This window comes from Oncorhynchus clarkii, chromosome 12 (assembly GCF_045791955.1).
Source record: "Oncorhynchus clarkii lewisi isolate Uvic-CL-2024 chromosome 12, UVic_Ocla_1.0, whole genome shotgun sequence".
Taxonomy (NCBI): Eukaryota; Metazoa; Chordata; class Actinopteri; order Salmoniformes; family Salmonidae; genus Oncorhynchus; species Oncorhynchus clarkii.
This window is the reverse complement of record NC_092158.1, coordinates 4,930,757-4,948,152: the sequence shown is the minus strand read 5'-3', so window position 1 is coordinate 4,948,152 and position 17,396 is coordinate 4,930,757. Positions and strand designations below refer to the sequence as shown.

General features: G+C 43.9%; 2 protein-coding genes across 2 annotated transcripts in view; both read left to right on the top strand.

Annotated features, from left to right (window-relative positions):
- Nucleotides 1-927: 927 nt before the first annotated feature.
- Nucleotides 928-1,641, top strand: LOC139421814 (uncharacterized). Its single transcript, XM_071172934.1, has one exon. The coding sequence runs from the start codon at nucleotides 928-930 to the stop codon at nucleotides 1,639-1,641; it is 714 nt and encodes a 237-aa protein (XP_071029035.1).
- A 6,103-nt stretch (nucleotides 1,642-7,744) lies between these two features.
- LOC139421844 (TraB domain containing 2A) overlaps nucleotides 7,745-17,396 on the top strand; it is a 129,805-nt gene continuing 120,153 nt past the window's right edge. The window contains exons 1-2 of the mRNA XM_071172969.1: nucleotides 7,745-7,852; nucleotides 8,640-9,200. Of these exons, the coding sequence (XP_071029070.1) occupies nucleotides 7,745-7,852; nucleotides 8,640-9,200 (669 nt within the window). The remainder of the gene's footprint in view (nucleotides 7,853-8,639; nucleotides 9,201-17,396) is intronic.

The following is a 17,396-nucleotide window of genomic DNA, read 5'->3' as shown; positions in this document are numbered from 1 at the left end:
CCTCAGAGTTTTTGGGAAACAGGAAATGATGGGGGTCATCATGGCGATTACAGACTGGAACCAGGAGAGGTTGAAAATAGCCGTTAATATGCCTGTCAGCTGTTCTACGCATGCTCTGAGAAAGCCCCCTGGAATACCGTCTGGCCTCGCGGCCTTGCGAGTGTTGACCGTGCTCACGTCGACCTTGGAGAGCGAGATCACCCGGCCCTCTGGGTCGGTGATGGCCACCCACACCGGCACGTAGTTGTTGTTGTCGAAGCGTGCATAAAATCTGCGGTACTTGTTCCTGTACTCAGCCGTAGCCTCAGGATTGTCTGCGATAGCCCTGTCCTTTAGTTTAGTGTCAACCTCTGTGCCAACCTTTTGATCAGCAAAATCTTTGATTCTGGTGACCATTTCTCAACAGAGCGAGTCACGGGTACTTCCTATTCGAGCTTCTGGTTGTAAACAGGAAGCAGAAGTAGGCAGTCATGATCTTATTTGATCTGATTTGCCGACCTTCTATGAGGACAGGAACTTCCAGGGTCGTTCCTATGAGTGCAACAGCAACTACAATGAAATGAGTTCCTACTTGAGCAGGTGCATATCCTGCAGGATTGAGAGCGGCTGTTGTATGATCTACGACCGAAACAAGTACATTAGGAAACCAGAACTTCATGAGGAGGGGCAAGTACCCTGACTAGTACTTTAAAATGAGTGACTGCATCTGGTCCCTCTTCCTGATCCTCATGTACAGAGGATATGAGGAGAGAGAGGACATTCGGAGGTCAGAAAGTATGAGATGATGGACGACTGTGACTCCATCTTGGATCGTTACCGCATGAAAAACTGCATGTCCTGCAGCGTGATGGATGGCCACTGGCTGATATATGAGCAACCATACATCAGAGGCAGGATTAGGCCTGGAGAGTACAGGAACTTGGGAACATGGGCATGGGAATGGGCATGGGAATGGGCACGGGAATGGGCATGGGCATGGGAATGGGAATGGGCATGGGCATGGACATGGGAATGGGCATGGACATGGGCACGGGAATGGGCATGGGAATGGGAATGGACATGGGAATGGGAATGGGAATGGACATGGGAATGGGCATGTGCATGGACATGGGCATGGGAATGGGCATGTGCATGGACATGGACATGGGAATGGACATGGGAATGGGAATGGGCATGTGCATGGACATGGACATGGGCATGGGAATGGGAATGGGCACGGGAATGGACATGGACATGGGCATGGGCATGGGCATGGGCATGGGCATGGGAATGGGCATGGGAATGGACATGGACATGGGCAAGGGAATGGGAATGGACATGGGCATGGGCATGGGCATGGGAATGGGAATGGGAATGGGCATGTGCATGGACATGGACATGGGCATGGGCATGGGAATGGGAATGGGCATGGACATGGGAATGGACATGGACATGGGCATGGGAATGGGCATGGACATGGGCACGGGAATGGGCATGGACATGGGCACGGGAATGGGCATGGGAATGGGAATGGGCATGGGCATGGGAATGGACATGGACATGGGCATGGGCATGGGAATGGGCATGTGCATGGACATGGACATGGGCATGGGCATGGGAATGGGAATGGGAATGGGCATGGACATGGACATGGGCATGTAGACCTTACAATGAAATGCATACTTAAGTCCTTAACCAACAGTACTTTAAGGAGTTAAGAAAAAATAAATAAAAATAAGTGTTAAGTGAAAAAAAAAAAAAGGATTTTTTTTTTTTTTAAAGTAACAAATAATTAAACAGCTGCAGTAAAATAACAAGCGAGGCTATATACAGGGTATTACGGTACAGAGTCAATGTGGAGGCTATATACAGGGTGTTACGGTACAGAGTCAATGTGGAGGCTATATACAGGGTGTTACGGTACAGAGTCAATGTGGAGGCTATATACAGGGTATTACGGTACAGAGTCAATGTGGAGGCTATATACAGGGGGTACCGGTACAGAGTCAATGTGGAGGCTATATACATGGTGTACCGGTACAGAGTCAATGTGGAGGCTATATACAGGGTATTACGGTACAGAGTCAATGTGGAGGCTATATACAGGGTATTACGGTACAGAGTCAATGTGGAGACTATATACAGGGTGTTACGGTACAGAGTCAATGTGGAGGCTATATACAGGGTATTACGGTACAGAGTCAATGTGGAGGCTATATACAGGGTGTTACGGTACAGAGTCAATGTGGAGGCTATATACAGGGTATTACGGTACAGAGTCAATGTGGAGGCTATATACAGGGTATTACGGTACAGAGTCAATGTGGAGGCTATATACAGGGTGTTACGGTACAGAGTCAATGTGGAGGCTATATACAGGGTATTACGGTACAGAGTCAATGTGGAGGCTATATACAGGGGGTACCGGTACAGAGTCAATGTGGAGGCTATATACAGGGTGTACCGGTACAGAGTCAATGTGGAGGCTATATACAGGGTGTTACGGTGCAGAGTCAATGTGGAGGCTATATACAGGGTGTTACGGTACAGAGTCAATGTGGAGACTATATACAGGGTATTACGGTACAGAGTCAATGTGGAGGCTATATACAGGGTATTACGGTACAGAGTCAATGTGGAGGCTATATACAGGGTATTACGGTACAGAGTCAATGTGGAGGCTATATACAGGGTATTACGGTACAGAGTCAATGTGGAGGCTATATACAGGGTATTACGGTACAGAGTCAATGTGGAGGCTATATACAGGGTATTACGGTACAGAGTCAATGTGGAGGCTATATACAGGGTATTACGGTACAGAGTCAATGTGGAGGCTATATACAGGGTATTACGGTACAGAGTCAATGTGGAGGCTATATACAGGGTATTACGGTACAGAGTCAATGTGGAGGCTATATACAGGGTATTACGGTACAGAGTCAGTGTGGAGGCTATATACAGGGGGTACCGGTACAGAGTCAGTGTGGAGGCTATATACAGGGTATTACGGTACAGAGTCAATGTGGAGGCTATATACAGGGTGTTACGGTACAGAGTCAATGTGGAGGCTATATACCGGGGGTACCGGTACAGAGTCAATGTGGAGGCTATATACAGGGTGTACCGGTACAGAGTCAATGTGGAGGCTATATACAGGGTGTACCGGTACAGAGTCAATGTGGAGGCTATATACAGGGGGTACCGGTACAGAGTCAATGTGGAGGCTATATACAGGGTGTACCGGTACAGAGTCAATGTGGAGGCTATATACAGGGGGTACCGGTACAGAGTCAATGTGGAGGCTATATACATGGTGTACCGGTACAGAGTCAATGTGGAGGCTATATACAGGGTATTACGGTACAGAGTCAATGTGGAGGCTATATACAGGGTATTACGGTACAGAGTCAATGTGGAGACTATATACAGGGTGTTACGGTACAGAGTCAATGTGGAGGCTATATACAGGGTATTACGGTACAGAGTCAATGTGGAGGCTATATACAGGGTGTTACGGTACAGAGTCAATGTGGAGGCTATATACAGGGTATTACGGTACAGAGTCAATGTGGAGGCTATATACAGGGTATTACGGTACAGAGTCAATGTGGAGGCTATATACAGGGTGTTACGGTACAGAGTCAATGTGGAGGCTATATACAGGGTATTACGGTACAGAGTCAATGTGGAGGCTATATACAGGGGGTACCGGTACAGAGTCAATGTGGAGGCTATATACAGGGTGTACCGGTACAGAGTCAATGTGGAGGCTATATACAGGGTGTTACGGTGCAGAGTCAATGTGGAGGCTATATACAGGGTGTTACGGTACAGAGTCAATGTGGAGACTATATACAGGGTATTACGGTACAGAGTCAATGTGGAGGCTATATACAGGGTATTACGGTACAGAGTCAATGTGGAGGCTATATACAGGGTATTACGGTACAGAGTCAATGTGGAGGCTATATACAGGGTGTTACGGTACAGAGTCAATGTGGAGGCTATATACAGGGTATTACGGTACAGAGTCAATGTGGAGGCTATATACAGGGTATTACGGTACAGAGTCAATGTGGAGGCTATATACAGGGGGTACCGGTACAGAGTCAGTGTGGAGGCTATATACAGGGTATTACGGTACAGAGTCAATGTGGAGGCTATATACAGGGTGTTACGGTACAGAGTCAATGTGGAGGCTATATACAGGGTATTACGGTACAGAGTCAGTGTGGAGGCTATATACCGGGGGTACCGGTACAGAGTCAATGTGGAGGCTATATACAGGGTGTACCGGTACAGAGTTAATGTGGAGGCTATATACAGGGGGTACCGGTACAGAGTCAATGTGGAGGCTATATACAGGGTGTACCGTTACAGAGTCAATGTGGAGGCTATATACAGGGTGTACCGGTACAGAGTCAATGTGGAGGCTATATACCGGGGGTACCGGTACAGAGTCAATGTGGAGGCTATATACAGGGTGTACCGGTACAGAGTCAATGTGGAGGCTATATACAGGGTGTACCAGTACAGAGTCAATGTGGAGGCTATATACAGGGGGTACCGGTACAGAGTCAATGTGGAGGCTATATACAGGGTGTACCGGTACAGAGTCAATGTGGAGGCTATATACAGGGTATTACGGTACAGAGTCAATGTGGAGGCTATATACAGGGTATTACGGTACAGAGTCAATGTGGAGGCTATATACAGGGTGTACCGGTACAGAGTCAATGTGGAGGCTATATACAGGGTGTTACGGTACAGAGTCAATGTGGAGGCTATATACAGGGTATTACGGTACAGAGTCAATGTGGAGGCTATATACAGGGTGTACCGGTACAGAGTCAGTGTGGAGGCTATATACAGGGTATTACGGTACAGAGTCAGTGTGGAGGCTATATACAGGGTATTACGGTACAGAGTCAGTGTGGAGGCTATATACCGGGTGTTACGGTACAGAGTCAATGTGAAGGCTATATACAGGGGGTACTGGTACAGAGTCAATGTGGAGACTATATACAGGGGGTACCGGTACAGAGTCAATGTGGAGGCTATATACAGGGTATTACGGTACAGAGTCAATGTGGAGACTATATACAGGGTGTTACGGTACAGAGTCAATGTGCAGGTAGTTGAGGTAATATGTACATGTAGGTAGAGTTAAAGTGACTATGCATAGATTATAAACAGAGATTAGCATCAGCGTAAAAGATGAGTCTGGGTTGCCATTTGATTCGCTGTTCAGGACTCTAATGGCTTGGGGGTGGAAGCTGTTAAGAAGCCAATCAATGACAGATATCAAGGCTTTGTTGACATATGACATAACTAGGCAAAACTCTCTTGACTTTAAAAAAAAATCATACTCTACCAATCTACTTTATCACAAAACAAGGTTAACTTTAGGACATATTTCCAGGTGTAAGAATCATTTGGGAAGAAAATGAATCTCTTTCAGAGACTGTTTTCAACCACTAGAGGGTGCTCCTACAGGTTCTATGGGTAATGGTCAGGGAGAAGTAGCTATTATAATCACTAATTTGGACCTTCAGGCAGGGTTGGGATCAATTCCATTTAAATTCCAGTCAATTCATGAAGTAAACCAAATTCCTAATTGAAAAATGTTGAAGGTAATTGGAATTTCAGTGCACTTCCTGAATAGATTGGAATTTAAACGGGATTCACCCCAAGCCTCCCTTTAGTAGTTGAGTGGATGGGAAATAGCGTTTAAAAAAAATAGTACTTTTTTTTTTTCATCACTAAAATAACGTATATTTCTATAGTTTTATACACGTTCAAATAAGCTTGTTTAAATCAATGAAAAATGTCAAAACACATTACCATTGAGTAGGCCTGCACACTAAAGCCCATTGTCTTGTCTATTGCCTAGTATTGCCAGACAACACAACAACTTATAGAACTATCGATTCCATTGTGTGTTGTGTCAGATTTATTTGCCAACAAACCAACTGTCTTCGTCTTTACTCAATATTTTCATTAACATTTTAACAGACGTATGTCTCTTTACTTTAGCCCTTATCAACACGTAGGCTATTAACTGAGCGTTGCGTTTAAGGGCAGGAAGAATGAATGAGAGCCCAACGGTGCCCTTGGCGGGTTTATTCTAATGGTAATAGCTGTTGGTTTGTAGGACATTATGGAACTACAGGAAATCCAACACCCGTCTGCCCTCCTCAATGGCTCCTCCGCTAATAGTCAACACAGCCCATTATCCTTACATGCCCACTCAATAAGGGACAATCAGTGACTTAACATTAGAATGAAAAAGCGTGTGATATTTCAAAATGTTTTCACAACAGGTTATCTGTCTACCTTAAATAGTAATCTACTAGTAATACAATTTGCTATTATAAAAGTTGTGGTATTTTTCTTATTGGTTCATATTTAAACATTTTGACTTAATAAAGTTTGTTTTGTTTGCTTGCCCTATTCTTAGTGTTCATTAATTGGTAGTCTACCGCTCTCACCCCTGCTGCTGTGAGGGCTCAACCACTCTCACACCTGCCACTGAGGGCTCAACCACTCTCACTCCTGCCGCTGAGGGCTCAACCACTCTCACTCCTGCCGCTGTGAGGGCTCAACCACTCTCACTCCTGCCGCTGTGAGGGCTCAACCACTCTCACTCCTGCCGCTGTGAGGGCTCAACCACTCTCACTCCTGCCGCTGTGAGGGCTCAACCACTCTCACTCTTGCCGCTGTGAGGGCACTGGAAAAGCCGAATCTTGTCGACTCCTGATAAAGTCCTGAGGAGCATATCAGACCATAGTCGGATTCTACTTTTGCAGTGAATGAGTGTACTACTCACTCCACGAACCGCGAAGGGGGGGGGGGTTAGATGTTAAATCAGATTATTGCACAGTGGGGAGGGGTGGAGGAGTGGAGAGAGAGGGTGGGGGCAGGGGGGTAGGTAGTGCCCCATGCATGAGCCTAACATAGAGATGCTTACACACTCCAGCAACACTGTGAGAGAAATGAGGGGAGTCTGGAGTTATGGAAACAAGGAGGACACGATAGAGAACGTTTCTTCGAGGATTTGGGAACGGTTGATGGCGCTTGGAATTGGACAGCCAATTCAGGAGAAAGTGTCGCTACGTTCGAATTCCGAACAGCACCGGTGAAATCATTTCTTTCTGCGGGCCTGTGTTTGGAAGTAGATAACAGCGGAGTAGTAACAACATCGCGGCGAGGAATTCCACCGCTCATTCCGGGAACCTGAGGACGCACGAAGTTTAGTTTAGAACCTGTTGCTTGCGTGCAATTTGGATACAAATTTACTGACTGTGCACAATCTGCTCGGTTCTAAGTGTGGCCTATCAAAGACTGGAAAGTTAGATTTGATTTCATCTCATTGAGGATTGTAGCCTAGCCTACTATCGCGGAGCAAGTTGTAAGCTTCCATCAAGGGCCATGCATGGCACCTTATTATCAAATATGAGGGAGAGGGAAAGTGTCAGATTCAAGACAACAGCATGAAGACATAGACACAAAATAACGTCAATGCTTTTACACAAGTGGGAAAAAAACATCACTCAAAGTATTGAATGCAATTTCACTCAAACATGAGTTCTTCCTGCGGCAGAAAGGTAGATAGGCTATATGTCGGCGTGTTTGATTTATTATTTCAATGGAACTGAAATTCGGAAAATAATTTTAAGTAATTTTCCCCAGGAAAGAATTGTTGTTGGGTAGCTTCATCTTGCGACACGTTGTAAAAATAGCGTGCACGTTGGGAGTTACGATGCTGGTCTCTTGGGTCACATTTATTCAAGCGTTCCTAATACTGCTGGTGAAAGGAGCCGACCAATGGAGCCTCCGGGAGTCCTCTAACTGCGAGCTAAAAAGGAAAGTAAGTCCGCTAATATCACGTCCAATTGAATATAATTCATGACTTAGCCAACATCTAAGTAAATTAGGCTTTTTTCATCATTTTTAAAATCTCCAATGGCACTGGGATTTGAGTATCTGAATGTCCACTGTTTAGTTTTAGCCTATACATATGTTAGCCTAAATGATTATTTCTTCACTTTTTATTTACAAAATGTGTTGTTCTAGGCTACTTCATTCATCCGCGAGTGTAGCCTAATCCACAAATAGGTGTAAACCTCAAAAGAATAGGTCTAGGTGTTTTCCTGTAAAGTTTCTCCGTCCTCTAAGAGAATTTCGGATGTTTATTGTGTGAGTCTAGTGCGCTGTGAAGTGTTCTGCTGATAAGACATTATCAGTCCATTACCGAGCATCAAATGGCCTATCGCGCGTAGAATCAAAAGTCTCGGTCAATTTAAATAGCTCCATGTTCACACTGTCTATTTGCAGTGGATGAAAACTAGTAGTCGTTTTTGTTTATTGCAAGTCTGTTTTTAGACCAGCCAGCTATTCAAATTGTTTGTTTGTCCATGTCTTTGTTTAACTTTAGTGACATATTTTGTGAATGACATAAAACAAACACACAGACAGACAGAGAGAGAGAGACAGAGGCAGGCAGGCAGGCAAGCACGCACACACACACACACACACACATGCATATTATGGACATAAGGTTTTGGGTTGACCAAAAATCATGAATTTGGTTTTATAGCCTGGTAATAATACTACAAATTCACTCATGTCTTCTTTCCTCTTTTCCGCATCGGTAGCAAAGTGATCTGAACTCTTTCCTGTGGACCATCAAACGTAACCCTCCGTCCTACTTCTACGGCACGATCCACGTCCCTTACACGCGCGTCTGGGACTTTATCCCAGAGAACTCCAAGAAGGCTTTCCAGGAGAGTAACATGGTTTACTTGGAGCTGGACCTGACTGACCCCTACACCATCTCAGCCCTGACCAGCTGCCAGCTCCTCCCCCAGGGGGGAACCCTACAGGACGTTCTACCCAGAGACATCTACAGACGCCTCAAGAGGCACTTGGAGTACGTCAAGCTCATGATGCCGTTCTGGATGACTCCTGACCAGAGGGGTAAAGGCCTCTACGCTGACTACCTGTTTAATGCGATAGCGGGGAACTGGGAGAGGAAGAGGCCTGTGTGGGTGATGTTGATGGTGAACTCGTTGACGGAGGCGGACATTAAGACGAGGGGGGTCCCGGTGTTGGATCTGTACCTGGCCCAGGAGGCAGAGAGGATGAGGAAGAGAACAGGAGCTGTGGAGAAGGTGGAGGAGCAGTGTCACCCGCTCAACGGTCTCAACTTCTCTCAGGTGAGTCCATCGCAAATGGCACCCTATTGCCTATATAGTGCACTACTTTAGACCAGAGCCCTATGGAACCCTATTCCCTATATAGTGCACTACTTTATACCAGAGCCCTATGGAACACTATTCCCTATATAGTGCACTACTTTATACCAGAACCCTATGGGACCCTATTGCCTATATAGTGCACTACTTTATACCAGAGCCCTATGGGACCCTATTGCCTATATAGTGCACTACTTTAGACCAGAGCCCTATGGAAGGAACCCTATTCCCTATATAGTGCACTACTTTATACCAGAGCCCTATGGAAACCTATTCCCTATATAGTGCACTACTTTAGACCAGAGCCCTATGGAACCCTATTGCCTATATAGTGCACTACTTTAGACCAGAGCCCTATGGAACCCTATTGCCTATATAGTGCACTACTTTAGACCAGTGACCATCCTAATCTATTAGATATGATTTTAAACCTTCCCAATTTCGCATAAATCAAGAACAATGTTTGGATTTCAAGAAAGACCTAAAAATCAAATGACATTTTATTCGTCACATGTTTCCTAAACAACAGGTCCTAACAGGGAAATGCTGACTGACAGGTCCTTTTTCAACAATGTAGAGTTAAAGTTTAAATGTTAAACTTGACACATGGAATAAATGCACAGAGAATAACGAATAACAATAAATCAAATCAAATCAAACCAAATTTTATTTGTCACATACACATGGTTAGCAGATGTTAATGCGAGTGTAGCGAAATGCTTGTGCTTCTAGTTCCGACAATGCAGTAATAACCAACAAGTAATCTAACTAACAATTCCAAAACTACTGTCTTATACACAGTGTGAGGGGATAAGGAATATGTACATAAGGATATATGAATAAGTGATGGTACAGAGCAGCATAGGCAGGATACAGTAGATGGTATCGAGTACAGTATATACATATGAGATGAGTATGTAAACAAAGTGGCATAGTTAAAGTGGCTAGTGATACATGTATTACATAAGGATGCAGTCGATGATATAGAGTACAGTATATACGTATGCATATGAGATGAATAATGTAGGGTAAGTAACATTATATAAGGTAGCATTGTTTAAAGTGGCTAGTGATATATTTACATCATTTCCCATCAATTCCCATTATTAAAGTGGTTGGAGTTGAGTCAGTGTGTTGGCAGCAGCCACTCAATGTTAGTGGTGGCTGTTTAACAGTCTGATGGCCTTGAGATAGAAGCTGTTTTTCAGTCTCTCGGTCCCAGCTTTGATGCACCTGTACTGACCTCGCCTTCTGGATGATAGCGGGGTGAACAGGCAGTGGCTCGGGTGGTTGATGTCCTTGATGATCTTTATGGCCTTCCTGTAACATCGGGTGGTGTAGGTGTCCTGGAGGGCAGGTAGTTTGCCCCCGGTGATGCGTTGTGCAGACCTCACTACCCTCTGGAGAGCCTTACGGTTGTGGGCGGAGCAGTTGCCGTACCAGGCGGTGATACAGCCCGCCAGGATGCTCTCGATTGTGCATCTGTAGAAGTTTGTGAGTGCTTTTGGTGACAAACCGAATTTCTTCAGCCTCCTGAGGTTGAAGAGGCGCTGCTGCGCCTTCTTCACGATGCTGTCTGTGTGAGTGGACCAATTCAGTTTGTCTGTGATGTGTATGCCGAGGAACTTAAAACTTGCTACCCTCTCCACTACTGTTCCATCAATGTGGATAGGGGGGTGTTCCCTCTGCTGTTTCCTGAAGTCCACAATCATCTCCTTAGTTTTGTTGACGTTGAGTGTGAGGTTATAACATGGCTATATACAGGAAGTACCAGGTAATAACATGGCTATATGGCTATATACAGGAAGTACCAGGTAATAACATGCCTATATACAGGTAGTACCAGGTAAAGACATGGCTATATACAGGGACTACCAGTACCGAGTCGATGTGCAGGGGTACCAGGTAAAGACATGGCTATATACAGGGACTACCAGTACCGAGTCGATGTGCATTGGTACCAGGTAATGACATGGCTATATACAGGGAGTATCAGGTAATAACATGGCTATATACAGGAAGTACCAGGTAATAACATGGCTATATACAGGGAGTACCAGGTAATAACATGGCTATATACAGGGAGTACCAGGTAATAACATGGCTATATACAGGGAGTACCAGGTAATAACATGGCTATATACAGGGAGTACCAGGTAATAACATGGCTATATACAGGGAGTACCAGGTAATAACATGGTTATATACAGGGAGTACCAGGTAAAGACATGGCTATATACAGAGACTACCAGTACCGAGTCGATGTGCAGGGCTACCAGGTAATTTAGGTAGCTACGGTGCCATCAGAAAGTATTCATACAACTTGACTTATTCCACATTTTGTTGGATTAAATGGTTTAAATTGATTTTTTTCTCAACCATCTACACACAATACCCCATAATGACATCACAATACCCCATAATGACATCACAATACCCCATAATGACATCACAATACCCCAGAATGACATCACAATACCCCAGAATGACATCACAATACCCCAGAATGACATCACAATACCCCAGAATGACATCACAATACCCCATAATGACATCACAATACCCCATAATGACATCTCAATACCCCATAATGACATCTCAATACCCCATAATGACATCACAATACCCCATAATGACATCTCAATACCCCATAATGACATCACAATACCCCATAATGACATCACAATACCCCATAATGACATCACAATACCCCATAATGACATCTCAATACCCCATAATGACATCACAATACCCCATAATGACATCTCAATACCCCATAATGACATCACAATACCCCATAATGACATCACAATACCCCATAATGATAAAGTGAAAACATGTTTTTAGACATTTTTCCACATTTCTTGAAAATGGAATACAGAAATAGGAGTGTTAATACTTATGAATATTCTATGAGTCAATACTTTGTTATTAGTATTATTTTAGGGGCGGATCAGCTTTAATATTGCATATATATTGTGGCTTCCATCATTGTAATTATCTGCATCATTTCCAATCCCCCATATATTTAAAAAAAATATATATATATATATACACAGTGGCAATAAAAAGTATTTGGAACTACCTGGATTTCTGCATACATTTGTCATCAGATTGGATCTGATCTTCCTCTAAGTCACAACAACAGACAAACACAGTGCTTTAACTAATAACACACAAGTATTGTATTTTTCTTGTCTACATTGAATACAATAGAGTGTCAGCTAAAGACTTACAGAAATCTCTGGAACATGCTAGCATCTCTGTTGACGTGTCTACGATACGTTAAACATTAAACAAGAATGATGTTCATGGGAGGACACCAAGGAAGAAGCCACTGCAGTCCAAAAAAAAAAAAATGCTGCACGTCTGAAGTTTGCAAAAGTGCCCCTGGATGTTCCACAGCGCTACTGGCAGAATATTCTGTGGACAGATGAAACTACAGTTGAGTTGTTTGGAAGGATGACACAACACTATGTGGAGAAAAAAGGCACAGCACACCAACATCAAAACCTCATCCCAACTGTAAAGTATGGTGGAGGGAGGATCATGGTTTACACAGAAGTAAATGAAGAAAATAATGTCTTCAACAGAAGAAAATACTTCTTCTGGAGTGGCCCAATCAGAGTCCTGAACTTAACCCGATTGAGATGCTGTGGCATGACCCCAAGAGAGCGGTTCACACCAATTATCCCAAGAATATTGCTGAACTAAGTATTTGAAGTATGTGAACCCCTCCCATCTATCTCTGAACACCATCCAGTCCCATCCTTTAGCTCCCCTCAACCCCTCCCATCTATCTCTGAACACCATCCAGTCCCATCCTTTAGCTCCCCTCAACCCCTCCCATTTATCTCTGAACACCATCCAGTCCCATCCTTTAGCTCCCCTCAACCCCTCCCATCTATCTCTGAACACCATCCAGTCCCATCCTTTAGCTCCCCTCAACCCCTCCCATCTATCTCTGAACACCATCCAGTCCCATCCTTTAGCTCCCCTCAACCCCTCCCATCTATCTCTGAACACCATCCAGTCCCATCCTTCAGCTCCCCTCAACCCTTCCCATCTATCTCTGAACACCATCCAGTCCCATCCTTCAGCTCCCCTCAACCCCTCCCATCTATCTCTGAACACCATCCAGTCCCATCCTTCAGCTCCCCTCAACCCCTCCCATCTATCTCTGAACACCATCCAGTTTTGATTTCTATTTGCCATATATTTTTCAAATGTGATGTGATGATTCACAAACGTTCTAAAACGTTCTATTCTCATAGTTTCTACAGATTGTTAATTCAAGATACACATTATTATATTATTGATCGATTGACTTTTCAGATTACCCAGCAGTGCTATCTGCAGAGTTAGCTCAAGGTAAATGTTTATATTCTTTAGCCATTCCTGAACCTGCGACCAAAAACAAGCTACATATGGACAGTACCAAAACAAGTGATCTAATGATTCTGTCTCTTTTGCAGAAAATTCTACAGAGCTGGGATGGTTGTATCCCCATAGAGTGCATTTGGAAAGTATTCAGACCCCTTGACTTTTTCCACATTTTGTTACATTAAAGCCTTATTCTAAACTCTATTAATATTCTAAAATGTATTACGTTGTTTTTCCCCTCTCATCAATCTACACACAATACCCCATAATGACATCACAATACCCCATAATGACATCACAATACCCCATAATGACATCACAATACCCCATAATGACATCACAATACCCCATAATGTCAAAGCAAAAACTTAAAATATGACATTTCCATAAGTATTCAGACCCTTTACTCAGTACTTTGTTGAAGCACCTTTGGCAGCGATTACAGCCTCGAGTCTTCTTGGGTATTAATTTGTTGTTGCCTACCCTCACCGCCTGGGGGTGACCCGTCAGGAAGTCCAGGATCCAGTTGCAGAGGGAGTCTCAGGGTCCTGAGTTTGGTAATGAGTCAGGGACCATGGTGTTGAATGCTGAGCTGTAGTCAATGAACAGCATTATCACATAGGTATTAATTTTGTCCAGGTGGGAGAAGGCCAGTGTGGAGTGCAATAGAGATCATGTCATCTGTGGATCTGTTGGGACGGTATGATAAGTGGATTGGATCCAGGATGATGGTGTTGATGTGAGCCATGACCAGCCTTTTCAAAGCATTTCACGGCTATAGATGTGAGTGCTACGTGGCGATATTCATTTAGGCAGGTTACCTTGGCGTCCTTGGGCAATGGGACTATGGTAGTCTGCTTGAAAATAAGTTAGTATTACAGACCAGGTCAGGGATAGGTTGAAAATGTCAGTGAAGACATTAGCCAATTGGTCAGCACATGGTCTGAGTATGCGTCCTGGTAATCCGTCTGGCCCAGCGGCCTTGTGAATGTTAACCTGTTTAAAGGTCTTACTCACCTCAGCTACAGAGAGCGAGATCACACAGTCATCCAAAAGTGTTACTTGACTCAAAGCATAGAATAGCATAGAAGGCATTTTGCTTGTCTGATAGGCTCACGTCGCTAGGTAGCTCTCGGCTGGGTTTCCCTTTGTAATCTGTAATAGTTTGCAGGCCCTGCCACATCCGTCGAGCACCAGAGCCGGCTTAGTAGGATTCAATCTTAGTCCTGTTTTTACACTTTGCCTGAGTGATGGCTTGCTGGAGGCCGTAACAGGATTTCTTATAAGCATATGGATTAGTGTCCTGCTTCTTGAAAGGGGCAGCTCTAGCCTTTAGCTCAATGCGGATGTTGCCTATAATCCATGGCTTCTGGTTGGGTATGTACGTACGGTCACTGTGGGAATGACGTCGTCGATTAATGAAGCTGGTGACTGGTCAACTCCTCAGTGTTATCGGACGAATCAAGGAACATATTTCAGTCTGTGCTTGCGAAACATTCCTGTAGCTTAGAGTCATCAAACCACTTCTGTATTGAGCGCATCACTGGTACTTCCTGTTTGAGTTTTTGCTTGTAAGCAGGAAGATAGAGTTATGGTCTGATTTGCCAAAGGGAGGACGAGGGAGGGCCTTGTCAGCGTTTCTGTGTGTGGATTAAAGGTGATCAAGAGTTTTGTCGCCTGTTGTTGCACAGATGGCATACTGGTAAAAATGAGATAAAACGGATTTCATTTAACCTGCATTAAAATCACCGGGCACGATTAAGTGTGTTCTCTTGTTGGCCCTTATACAACTCTATGGTTATTGCTCTACTGAGGAAGGTACACAGCAAATTACCTAGTGTTTATTTTTCAGTGTAACATTTCTAGTGTTGATTCTTTAAGTGTTAATTTTACACTTGTTGCTATAAAATAACCCTGGTGTTGGTTTTAATAACCAGTGTTAAACCAAAAACCACACCCATCATTATCATATTTCCCAGCATGCTCTATTGCAGGTTATATTTTTAGAATAGTTTGTTTCAATATTTATGTTTGTTTTTTTCATGTACATTGATCGATGAATTAACCTAATGCTGCTCAAATATAAATAACATTTCTCTAAACAAATCCAATCTGTTACTTGGATTTATTGCACCCATTACTGAGATGGTTGTTCCAGTTTAGATGTTTGAGGTAGTCTTGTACCTTAGGCTTTCCCAACCCGGCACTCCATCTGAACGCAAGATTACGGGTGAATAAAAATGGCAAATGCTAGATATCCCCACTCTGGCTGGATTCCAATAGGAATTACACAGTGCTTTGTAAGTGAACATAATGGAACCTGCAGGCCCGATGAGGCCTGTAAAATCATGAGTTTCAGGCCACTGTATTAGGCCGAATGAAATTAAATTGAACACTCTCAGTGTTTATTTAACAGCGGAGAATTTGCTGTGTAGGTGTGGTAAGACAGAGACAGCTGAGCAAATATGTTTCTATTCACTGTGTCTTCCGTTATTAAGACAAAAAAATGAAACCTTAATGGTTTTCGTCTGCATTTTGCTCAAAACTACAATTGTTCCATCCTGGGTCTCCGTCAGAGCAGATTTGACCCCGCAATTATATGTGTCCTTCGCAGCACACCGTTGCTACGAAATCATGTTAAGTATTGTGGATTTTCTGCTAATACTCCTTTGGAACTAAAGGGATTACACATGGCAATTTACCTTAACACCCAGAAGCCTATGCACAGTTTTTTTTTTTGCTGAAGCCCTAGTCCAGAATCCTCTGGGGATTTGTGTCGCCTCCCATGTTTTTCTTTCCCTTTAACAATAGTAATAATTGTAAGGCCATTAAATAATTGTAGGTACAAAGCTGCAGGTCTATAAAAAGCAGATGAATGAGTGGTGGGAAAAGGGCTGCCTAAGTATGGTTCTCAATCAGAGACAACGATAGACAGCTGCCGCTGATTGAGAACCATTCCCGGCCAACAAAGAAATAGAAGACATAGAATTTCTCACCCTAGTCACACCCTAACCAAACATAGAGCATAATATATAATGTATATTGTAGGTACAAAGCTGCAGGTCTATAAAAAGCAGATGAACAAGGTTACATAATGAATTCAACAGCCGTGCTTTACTGGAGATAATCCGGTGTGTAGGACACATTTACTGTAAATGTTTCCTCCCTGGAATTTGTCTGTTCTTCCGATTCACGTACCAGTTCAAAGAGGGGAGTCCAGAGGTGACACTTTGAGCCGTGGTTCATACTTATTGTAAAATAGCAGGGAAGTTAAATTGGTATTAGTAAAGATATAGTAGGCAGCAACAGACATTTTAGTTGGTTTTAGATATAGTAGAGACAGCAACATATCTATATTCTGGCTGGATGCCCACTCTAGCACGGCAAATGCGAGGAGCTGGCACAGAGTGCACAGGTCTGTGAATGCGCACTGGAGACACAGTGCGCATCACCGCATAACATGGTGACACGCTCCCCACGGTAAGCACGGGGAGTTGGCTCAGGTCTGAACCCTAACCCTGTCAATCTCCCCGTGTGCCCCCCCACATTTTTTGGAGCTGTCTCATTGGCTTCTGTTGTTGACCTAACTCCTCGTATCGTCTCTGGCTTCTGTTGTTGACCTAACTCCTCGTATCGTCTCTGGCTTCTGTTGTTGACCTAACTCCTCGTATCGTCTCTGGCTTCTGTTGTTGACCTAACTCCTCGTATCGTCTCTGGCTTCTGTTGTTGACCTAACTCCTCGTATCGTCTCTGGCTTCTGTTGTTGACCTAACT